The 12,141-nt window shown below is 41.2% G+C and overlaps 1 protein-coding gene across 1 annotated transcript in view; it reads right to left on the bottom strand.

Annotated features, from left to right (window-relative positions):
* Positions 1-12,141, bottom strand: part of GRIA2 (glutamate ionotropic receptor AMPA type subunit 2) — a 97,613-nt gene that overhangs the window by 43,170 nt on the left and 42,302 nt on the right. The window contains 2 exon segments of the mRNA XM_033060802.2: positions 2,791-2,987; positions 6,932-7,171. Of these exon segments, the coding sequence (XP_032916693.1) occupies positions 2,791-2,987; positions 6,932-7,171 (437 nt within the window).

Here is a 12,141-nt window from a genome sequence, read left to right as displayed (position 1 = left end):
TGAGAACAGCTTAAGAGAACATATTCCAGGGCATAGTAGTAAACTATTTAGAGGAGAACAATGATCTAAAGTTATATTAACTGACCTGTGAGGTTGATTCAGTTATCTAGGATTCTGATTTGATTTGACTTACAAATCAAAACAGCAGAAACAAAATCTTAGCCATCTGTATGCTTAAGGAGTAGCATAAGTCTATGGGAACAAGTTGAGAAGCTCTAAGCATCTAAAAAAAGGCAGAATCTATCAAAGTGCAATTAGGGCAAGAAAAATATCCCAAAACTGCAATCAAAATAAGAAGCAGATAAAGATGAAAATAGGTCTACTATGAAACAAAGACTATAAAAATGAGTGCTAACTGAAGGGTAAAGAGGATTCTTGTCTACAAAAAGTGGTTAAAAGGTGAAACTGAAGAAAATAACAGTAAGCCAAAGTTTCATAACAGAAATTATAATGAATACTACATAATTTTTTTAAAAATAATGCATAGGATAGTAAGATAAATCGTAAAAATAGTCTTGCCAAAATCAAAATATGTCAAATGAGTATCTTTCTTTCCTCTGGCCCGATAATCAGGAAACAGCAGATGTGACATATCTTGGTGAGTGCTCTGTAGGACATCATTAGAAACTAACAAGAGACATGGAGAAGACAAAAAGTCACTGAAAGGTAAGTCAAGGAACATTTGAAAAGCCACAGAACCAATTGAAGAGTACCTATAAGGACTCCTTATGTCAAACACTGCACTGTAAATTTCTGACATTGGTAAGTCAGAAAATATGATTTTGAAAAACTGCAGATGATAGAGAGATCACACTCTCGGAGCTCAAATGCTCTTGAGAACAGGTTCAAATTCAAATTTATCCTGAAAATTAGAAAAACAGTTTGTGGACATGAATTCCAAATAAAACACACAGAGAAAATGTACAGTAATTTCACGAATACAAGCCGCACCATTTTGACTAAAATTTTGCTCCCAAACCAGAAATGCGGCTTATACTCAGGAGCGGCTAATATGTAAATAATTTTCTGACATTTACAACCTCAGAAGTGCCAGCCAGAGTGCAGAGCCGAGCACCTGCTAGTAAAAAAGCTCTCTCCTTCCCTCCTCTGCTGCAGACCAGGGGAGAGACGGGGGGCCCCGTGCCGCCATTGCCATGGCTCGGGGAGGCGGCAGGCGCCCCGTGCCGCCATTGCCACGGCTTGGGGAGGTGGCGGGGACCCTGTGCCGCCATCGCCGCAGCCCAGGGGGAAGGCGGGGGCCCCGTGCCACCATTGCCACAGCTCAGGGAGGTGGTGGGGGCCCTGTGCTGCCATCGCCGCGGCCTGGGGGGAAAGCGGGGCCCCTGTGCCGCCATCGCCGCGGCTCGGGGAGGAGGCGGGGGCTCCGTCCCCTCCTGCCTCTGCCGCTGCAGGAGCGGGGGGTGGGCTCCGTCCCTGCCTGCCACCACGTGGCAGTGCCGAGCCAGGGCGAGCGAGCCCAGAGGCAGCGGCCGGCCCCGAGTGGCCTCGCTGAGCGGCAGCGCTGGGCTGGGCCACCTGGCCCTGTCGGCAGCCCTGAGCGGGCCGAGCCTGCACAGCCTTAGCTGAGCCAGTAAACCCCGCCCTGCCGCGGTTCTGTTACTAATTGGCAACTTTGTTGCACGCAGGTCCTCGCTGCGAACGACAGAGCGGCTTATACTCAGGTGTGGCTTATTTACGGACAAAGAACGAAGTATTTGCCAACATCCAGAGATGCGGCTTATACTCAGTGCGGCTTGTATTCGTGAAATTACTGTACCCCATTAAGGACACTGCTCATTGTCTGAGCCTCATCAAAATATAATGACTTTAAAAACAAATACCAAAATAACAAGCCCTTCCAAAAACCTTCAAACAAGTACATTAATACACTGATTATACATCCCTACTGATGCTGCACAGTCTCACATGATAAAGCTCAAGTCAACAGAGAACTATCCTTACAATTTTCCATAGCGCTCTGCATATATGAAAAGTAGTATGGTACAGAGCCAGTAAGACCTTCCTAGACACTAGGTGGATTTGTGGTGGATTTCAAAGAAATGCAGTAATTTGAATCAGAGCACTGTGATAATGTTGCTAAAAAAAAAAAAAAACAAAAACAAAACAAAAAAACATTTAGGCAAATAATTTGCATGGGTGGAGAGAAGACAGATTTTGCTGTTCTTTTTAAAGCTCAGGAGGCCTTTAGCTATGTAAAAAAGCATCCAATTTTGGTTAACATACTTTAAGAGTGACACAAAATGAAGAGACAAGCAAGGAAATTAAAAATGACAGAGTTCCAAAACACAAATTTCAATGAGCATTAAATGAGAAAGAGAAGCTGTGATACAGTCTTACCAAGACATGAAAGGTTCTCAGAAAATGCATTACAGAGAGAAAATATCTTCTAGGTGTAAAAAGACTACCTGTATTTGACCAGATAGAATAGTGTATTGACCATGTTCAATACTAAATATATTTAGTATACTACTTAAGTTGTGAAATAGTCTCAACAAGGTATTTTGTAAATTACTGTTTTTATTGTAAATAACCAGGATAGAAAACTATACAGGATCATCCAAATGAATTAGCTTCCTTTTGAGCAAATGGAGGGATTACAGGATTTGCATGTTCACTTTCTGCCTGGCACATATGTGGTCCTCAATACAAACCAGTCACTGTCAAATGATTCATAATAACCACAAAGATACCATAAAAACAAATGAACTCATTACATTTACTTATAGAATACTGCTATCTGCTGTCATTGAAGAAAGGAGAATAGCAAACCTGATCAACAATGTCATTGACTTTATCGCGCTCGCAGTCCAAAATCACTCGTCTTTCCTTTTTCACCTCTAGATCTTGGAACAGTGAACGGTAAGTTTCATCTTTTCTCTCATTGTTAATATTTCCTACATTGATAGCAGTCACTTGCCATTTCTTTTCAGCAGCAGAATCCAGCACAGCTTGCAATGTTGATAAGCCTAGTGAAGCACAGGAGAAAACAGAAGATATGACTGACAAAGCTTCAGGAATTAACAAGCTTTTGCAATGTGATTTGTGAGATTACATATTTAACATCTCCTGTAACTTGTTTGACCTGTCACAAGTAGGTAGAAGTCAGAAACTATGATATATGTGGGCCAAATCAATTATTATTGTATGAAATTTCCATTTGCATCACTGCAAGGCATCAAGGCAAAGCCTAGTAAGTACAGTCTTCGAGTTTTGCTCTACCTTCTTCAGAACTGGATTTTGCTGGTTTCACTGATCCATTGCTGGAATTACACATAATGGGGAAGAGACCTTCGAGGAGAGGAGGGATCCAATTAGAGCAAAAGGATCAGTGACTTATTAAAAAAATGATCAGCTTTATTAAAGGATCAGATGCTTAAACAAAAGCAATTGATCAGCTTCTTTTGTTCCTAGCACTTGAGCAGTACTGGGTACTTAAATACTGATGTTTTAAACCCAGAACTCACTGGAGTCTGTGACAGGATTCCCATGTTCAGCAGTGAAGGTAATGGATTTACTATTTCTCTTGCCTGCAGGCACATCCCTGAATATGAAATTAATTCCTGCTATACAAAACTACAATTTTAATGATTTCTAGCAGTACAAGAATGAGACTTACCATGTTTCAATTCCTACCAGAGAATTCTACGTGATTCTAGAGAGCTGTTTTAGGGATACCAGATACTATTACAGGAAAATAAAAAAAAAAGAAAATAGACTTTCTTATGAGTGAATTTACATTTTTGCACATTCTTCTCTCCTGAAACCACCAAACATTGGGAGTCATTTATTTGAGACAAATTCTGATGTGGTATTTAAAGGGAACTTCAGGTATGACTCTCATGAGAAATAATAGTGGTTATGTCCATAAACACAGAAGGAGAGCACTAAGAATTATTTTGTGTTACAGTCTGTAGGTATAATATTAAATTAAGGTTGGTCAATGTTTACCAATTCAGCTTCACCAGTGAAAATGCTAATGACATACAGCACTGCACAAGACTGGTCATCAGCAAAGGTAGAAAATGGCCGGTTTCCAAAAGCATAAATTGAATTATTATCTCACATAATTCTGGTTTTCCAAGTCTCTTTAAGAGAGACTGATATTAAGCTTTGTATGTCATATAAAGACTATTTATTTTAAAATCACAGATAAGTACAGTCCACCAGTACACATAAACTATTTCAAATGCTAGAGGTGAATCTTGCATTATGCTAAAGGAGAACTTGTGTTAAAAGGGAAAGATAAGTAATGTAAGCAAACTGAGAAATGCAGGGAGTATCTTAAAACACTAAAAAGCACTGAAGTATGTTTAAACCTCAAAATACTGTTCGAAACGATGAATGAAAATTTTTTAAAAAGACAAATCAGTCAAACTGAAACACATTTATTCTGAATAATTGTTTCAAATCTCATTTAGTAGATTTCAGGTCCTCCAACCTGTCTATATCTGCTCTGAGTTAAACAATCTCAATTAGGCACCCTTTAATAAGGACTATTAACACTAATAACACCCATTGCAAAGGGCTCCTATATTTTATTCCTCTGATCTTCTATTTTTCCTAGGGTTTCTCTTTTCTTGAGGTACTCTCTACAGAGATATCAAATGACTGCCTGGATTGCTTGGGGGTTTTTTTGGGTGGCAGATTTGTCATCCCCATACAGCTTAGTTTATTCTGAAAGTGGTAAGACATTGCAAAATCGCAAAAAAAAAAAACCCAAACAGAAACAAAAACAACCAAACGGAAAGCATTTGCAGCAAAACTTCTGTGAAAGCGAAATTTTCTGGAGATTAGCAACTAAAATGGGAGACTCTGCAGAGGAGAAAATTCCAGCAACTTCAGTTGCTATTTTTTAACCTGCAGGAGCACTTCTGCTTGGGAAACTCATGTGTCATGATAACCAAAAGAGGTTCAGGACAAACTCTTAACTCAGTGAGCTTAGCAAAGGAAGACTGTACAGAGGCTGAATAACTTAGCAATTCTTTTACATATAGACTCTTATAATAATGCTATTGCTGTTTCCAAAACTCACCATCAGTAATGGCAGAGAGGAGGTAAGGATGGTAAAGCACACTGTTCCACATTACATGAGAATAACTACTGAATTAAGACAGTAATAGCTTTGGCACATCTACACTGAATGGCCTCACTCCTTATGGACAGGAATGCCAGGAAATTGTCCTGTACTCCAGCCAGTCAGGCCCTAACCACAGAAGTGCTCTAACACTAGCAATAAATGATTCTTTACAAATAAGTCATCAAACTAATTCTTACTAGCTTTCATAGCTTCCACAGAGAGTTAGTTTTCTGCCTTTTTAATCTCACTCCTGAAGGTGGAAACAACTTCAATTCTGTATCATTCCTTAAATATACATCACTGTCACTACATTAACAGGCAAAAGCGCTTAAAGGAACTGTGGACTTGTATATCTATGATTTGATGCCAATATAGTTGGCTGCAAACTGCTTGACTCAGCAGGTTGACCTCACGCAATCTGTGGGAAGCACTGAGGAGCAACAATTTACTCCACTTCATGCCTTGGAGCTTGTTATCACTGGGGTGCCTTGCCACAATTAAAACTAACAGGTAAGAAAAAAAGGAAGAAGCAAAGGGTGGCTAGAAAGAACAATCTCATACTGTTATTCCTGGTCAGATCCAGACAGTGAAGCTCACAAGAACTAGGTGTTTTTCAGTATTTCCAAAATATAAATCACATTCTGCCCACTGCTAGATGATTGACAGAGTTCTGGCTAAGAAAGTAGTTTTACATCTGTTCTTTCTAAATGACCAGGGATGTTTCTGATTCTAATCTGAATTTGAAAAGGAACTGCCAGAGAAATTAGCTCAGAATTCATTGTTCCATGTGACATTACCTTTGGAGGCCACATACCAGGATTAGTACTTCTAATTTGAGAGCTTTCAAAAGTGATACAGAACTCTCTTGAGGAGGCCCCTTCAGCTTCTGAACATCACGTACAAAATGGCATCAGAATGCAGGGAATTTAGTCACCCCATTACTCAATGAACCATGGAGGTATAACCATGCTTTACCTTCATTAGCATTTTAAAACTTAAAATGCATTACATATTTAACTCTGACCAATGAACATGCAGACAAGCCACAAAATGGCCTCTTTAAAGAGAACAGGTAAGAATAGAAGAAAGCCAAGGACTACTAGGTGAGGACAACATGAAAATGAAATGATAATGGAATTCCAGAATAAGCACTCAAAAACCCCACCTTTTCTGGATAAAGCTGCTTCTTCTCAGAAAACTAATTGATATACCATGATATACCACAGTTTGCCAGTGATATTTTCAAGTTCATAAACTGTTATATTATTACTACTACAGCCACAAAAGGGCATGAGAAGGCTGTATGATGGAGTTAATCCATGCTAAGCAATGAATCTAGATTTATCAACATCAACAATAAAATCTAAGTTCAGCACAGGTGAGGAACTCAGTATCAAAAGTAGTCTCCAAAGAAGTAGGGACGGACTGCATCTATGATTTAATACTTGCTTGGTACTCAACTATGGATTTTGAATATGTGGAGTGAATCTGTGGTAGCAGATAGCCCTTCATGCTCAGATTTTTTTTCTCCTTAGATATTTCTTTAACAAAAAAAGAAAAAAATTTACATAGAAACTGTTTTACAGCATGTGACTAATGTCACATTGCTTCACAGTTGCAATTCTATTAATGCATATCATAATAATTTATTTCTCATTTAAAAAATTTTGTTGCTGCCCCAAAAGCTCATTTCTAAATTCAAGAAACACTTGATTCAATTACACTTGTTGGAGGTAAATATTTCTTCAGTTATTTACTTATCTTATATGAATTCCAGATTTCAACAAGATACAGCTGCCAAACAGGGTGCAGGTAAAAAGTACCACACCTTACCTCTGTCACTGTCATACAAATATGCAAACTTGGTCCACTGATAGTATTCAATCAAGCTAAGGAGAGCTCCCTTGAGGTCAGGTCTCATCTGAATGACAAAGGGATGTGTTCCATCTGTTGGGAAGCTGGGAGTTATGAAGGAGACATGAAGAGTCCCACAGAATGATGTTATAGTATTTACAGACTTCTTGTCATAGAATCCAAAAATAGCAAAGACTCCTCTTGAAAACTGGGAGCAGACTAGAAAGAAGAAAGACAGAAAATTAGTGGGAAAATTTATTTTAAAAAATTATTTAAAACCCTATAATGTATAGATTTATGAGAAATGTACAGTAAATTCATGAATACAAGTCTGCATCTCTGGGTGTTGGCAAATATTTCGTTTTTTGTCCATAAATAAGCCGCACCCAAGTATAAGCCGTTCTGTCGTTCGCAGCGAGGACCCGCGTGCAATACAGCTGCCAAATAGTAACAGAACTGCGGCAGGGTGAGATTTACTGGCTCGGCTTGGGCTGTGCAGGCTCAGCCCGCTCTGGGCTGCCCACGGGGCCAGGTGGCCCAGCCCGGCGCTGCCGCTTGGCGGGGCCGCTGGGGGCCCGCCACCGCTGCCACTGGGCTCGGTCACCATGGCCCGGCGCCGCCCCGTGGTGGCAGGCAGGGACAGAGCCCCCCTCGCTCCCGCGGTGGCAGAGGTGGGCAGGGACAGAGCACCCTGCCTCCTCCCCGAGCCGCGGCAATGGCGGCGCGGGGCCCCGGCCGCCTCCCTGGGCCGCGGCAGAGGAGGGAAGGAGAGAGCTCTCCCTCCTCTCTCCCCACCCCCCGTGCTACCTGCAGGCAGCCAGGCTCCACCCACGGTGCAACAGAGTAACAATTTGTAACAATCACGAAATGCCGGCTTTGCAGCTGCTCGGCTTGGCACTCTGGCTGGCACTTCTGAGGTTGTAAATGTCAGAAAATTATTCACATATTAGCCGCTCCTGAGTATTAGCCGCATTTCCGGTTTGGGAGCAAAATCTTATTCAAAATGGTGCGGCTTGTATTCGTGAAATTACTGTATGTCTGAAAAGTGTCTGATCACATAAATACCAGGCAAAATATATACAGTAATTTCATGATTATAAGCCGCACCATTTTGACTAAAATTTTGGTCCGAACCCAAAGTGCGGCTTATAAATAGGTGTAGCTCATACATGGACAAAGAACAAAAAGTTGCTGTTTTAGTTTGGAGGACAGGTGTCTGCTGAGAAAGGCAGGAACTTCTCTTTGAAATGGAGAATGTAAACCCTCTCCTTCCAAATTATTATAATTATGAAATTAAGGGGTTTTCAGGCAAAGATATGGGAATTAGGAATAACAGTTCTTTACTAGGGAAATTAAAACAGAAATACGGTACTACAAAGAAACAAACTCCAAACCCTGACAAAGTCAGAGTACAACCTGACACCCCGTCAGGCAGGGTGTTGGGAGCAGTCCCATTAAATGGTGGTTGCAGTCCTCTTGCAGTGACAGATGTGATTCAGTTGGAGCAGTGCTCCTGCAGAAGGTGCAGTTTCCCTCCGAAGGTCCAGTGGTGATGTGGAGAAATCTGGTTTTCCTCTAGAGTCCTCTAGTGAAGAAAGGGGCTCCTTTAGTGTCCCAAAACCTCTGTTTTTATTTTGGTAAGAAATGTTGGGCTTTTCCCCCTGGCTGGAGCAACTTTTAATGGAATGAAGTAGTTTTATCAGTCACACAGTGGGACTCAATGGGCCATTAGCAGAAAATGACTCGCTGGAGGAAGGATGGGTTGTGAAAAGATAAAGAACAATGCCCCACCTGGTTTCAATGAATAGCTCATTAGCAGAATGTCTACCGGGGAGATAAGGATCACTGCCCCCAACCTCGACAGATGGTGATAGAATAGATACCTTTTATCACACTCTGTGTTGTAATGTGCGGCTTATATATGGACAAAGAATGAAAAGTTGCTGACACCTAGAAGTGCGCCTTATAATCAGGTGCGGCTTATAATCATGAAATTACTGTACTCCGCTATGGAGATAATTTTTTAGCATTATCAATCAGTAATATAAAACTTACGCTAGAAAAAAACCAACAAAAAGAAAGCATCAGATATGTAGTGAACACTCCTAGATGATAAATTCATAAATACAATTCACAAACTTATTCTTAAATTTATGTTGCAAGGAACAGTGATGACAGACATCAATAGCAGCTGCAATTCAAAAAACGAGAAATTATGGCCACACATAGCATTATGGAAATATATAATGTTTTGTTATGTTAAAAATAAACTGTCTCTGAGGTCAAGACTCACTGAGCTTTTATGCAAAATACTTTAAATAACTTTCCGTTTGTGGAAATACAAAGTCAAAACTGAACTCAAATCTATCAAGAGCAGTAAGAAGTCCATTTACTTTAAAACCCTCCTGGATCAAACAAAGCATTATTTTAATTCCTGCTTTGTAGGACTCAGCAAAACTGGTCCTTCTGGATGACACTTGCAGTCATGTTGCAGGAAGAGTAACCTCAAAGGCGTAAATAACATGCTGATCATTCACTTTTTATCATTGGAGACAATTTAAGCCACTTGATGAATGTGACTGACCATGACAGCCTGTGCAAAACAGCTGGCTCTTCTGGGGTATTCTTTTCTTTGAGACTACAGGGTATACTAGTGCCTAAGCTCTAAACCCAAGGTACTATAAGGAAATATTAATTTCTGATTAATTCACACTTATCACTTATGCATTCTTTGGTTTGCAGAGTCACCTTGAACAAGAGATGCATCCTTCTAGAGACACCTGACCTGCTTATAGATAGAAATCACAGTGTAATTGATGCTAATTTTGCCCAGCCATTTAGTGCAATAATCCTGGAATATAATTCATATGAGAGCAAAAATAAGTTGGTTTATTTTTAAAATTTCCTGGATTTGAACTAGTAATATATTTTTATTTTTCAAAGTTATTATATCTTTATTTTTAAATTTATTTCTTTTTTTAAAAGAAATATTATCCCTTTATGCCTGTTACTTCTCATTGCTATCTTCTTTTCATGGCTTTGCCTATGTATCTATGCTGCCACTCATCTCTCAAACCCTAATTATTCCTATACTCCAATTAAAAGCACCTAAACAGGATGAGAGAAATCCTGAGTCTGCCAGTCTTAAGTTTTCACCTATTAACTTTAATTAGGTCAGAATTTTGCCTCAGGTGAAAAAATACAAGTGATTAAAAAACTTGATGAACAACACCTCTTTATAAAAGGGTGCTGCAGGTTTTACAGGGCTAGAGTACAAGACAATCAAACCTTTTCCATTCTAACTACAAATCATTACAGTATCATATAATTGTTTTGAGTGGAAAAGACCTTTAAGATCAGAGCCCAACCATTAACCTGGCACTGCAAAATCCATTACTACACCATATCCCCATGTACCACATTTCAACATCTTTTAAAGACATCCACATTACTTACTCAACAGCTTCCCTGGGACAATTGTTCCAATGCCTCTCAATCCCTCCCATGAAGAAATTTTTCTTAACATCTAGTCTAAATATCCCCTATCCTAACTTCAGGCCGTTTCCTCTTTTATTGCTTGTTATCTGAGAGGTGACCAACTTCCACAGTGCTACATTGCTACACCCTCCTTCCAGGCAGCTGGAGAGAGCAATAAGGTCTCTCCTGAGTCTCCTCTGCGCCATGCTAAATATTCCCAGTTCCTCAATTGGTCCTCGCAAGACTTGTGCTCCAGACCCTTCCCCAACTCCATTTCCCTTCTCTGGACATGCTCCAGCACCTCAGTGTCCTTCCTATATTGAGGAACCCAGAACTGAACACAGGATTTGAGGTGTGGCCTCACCAGTGTTGCGTATAGGGGGACAATCACTGCCCTGGTACTGCTGGTCACATCATTTCCATACAGGTCAGAATGCCACTGGCCTTCTTGGCCACCTGCTCACACACTGGCTCATGTTCAGGTGGCTGTTGACCGGCACACCCCCATATCCTTTTCCATGGGGCAGGTTTTCAGCTGCTCTTCCCCCAACCTGTAAAGCTCATCCATCCAGACTATCCAGACCCTTCTGTGGAGCCTTCCATCCCTCCAACAGATCAACACACTCACACAACTTGGTGTCCTCTGCAAACTGCCCAAGAGTGCACTTGATCCTCTTGTCCAGGTGGTTGATAAATACATCAAACAGGGCTGGCCCCAACACTGTGTCTTGGGAGACACCACTTGTGACTGGCTGCCAGCTGGACGGAACTCCATTCACCACTGCTCTCTAGGCCTGATCATCCAGCCAGGTTTTTATTCCTCTAAGCCACAATCAGGCAGTTTCTCCAGGGGAATGCTGCAGAAAATGGTGTCAAAGGTTTTACTAAAGCCAGGTAAACAAGATTCATAGCCTTTCCGTCATCCACCAGGCGGGTTGTCTTGCCATAGAAAATCAGGCCGGATCAGCAATCCTGCCTTTCACAAATCTGTGCTGGCTGGGCCTGATCACCTGTTTGACCTGCATGTACCTTGTGACAGCATTCAAGATGACCTTCCCCAGCACCAAGGTTTGGCTGACAGGCCAGGTTATCCTTCCAACTCTTGTAGATGGGTGTCACCTTTGCTAATTTCCAGACAACGGAACCTCCACAGTCCTAGCGGACTTGACGTCAAGCCAACAGACCCGTGAATAAAAAAAAAAACCCAAAATCAGAATTCTATGGGTGACACCAGGCTTAGAGTCAGTATTGATCTGCTGGCTTGCTGGGTTTTTCTGTTTCTTCCCTCATCTTCTCTGCACCTGGAAGGATAGAGGAAAACACCACTTGTGCTCCTGATCCCTCAACCAGCTGTCTCAAGTCCCTGAAGTCTCTTGGCTGCTCTCAGAGAGACTTCAGGGACCAGGGACAGTCTTCAGGGACTCGCTCAGACTTCTTGTTGCAACTTCATTACTGCCTATATGAAAAAAATCAATCAAGGATAAGCAATAAAAGGCAGTATTCAGGGCAGGAATCTTTCTCTTCATGTCTTAAACCTGAGCCCCAGGGAGACAGGGCTGGCTGGCATAAGGTACCTTCTGTTCTCTTCAGAGGGGACTCTCCTATGGAAATGACCCAGCTTTTTTCTTTATGGAAGCAGTTTTGATGCAGATACTGGATGAACCACTGTCCTTGTTATTGTTCAGTTTCACTTGCAGAGCCTCATACCTGTT

The sequence above is a fragment of the Catharus ustulatus genome, chromosome 5 (genome assembly GCF_009819885.2).
Source record: "Catharus ustulatus isolate bCatUst1 chromosome 5, bCatUst1.pri.v2, whole genome shotgun sequence".
Classification (NCBI taxonomy): domain Eukaryota; kingdom Metazoa; phylum Chordata; class Aves; order Passeriformes; family Turdidae; genus Catharus; species Catharus ustulatus.
The sequence above is the reverse complement of the archived record's forward strand: the minus strand, read 5'-3'. Positions and strand labels throughout refer to the sequence as shown.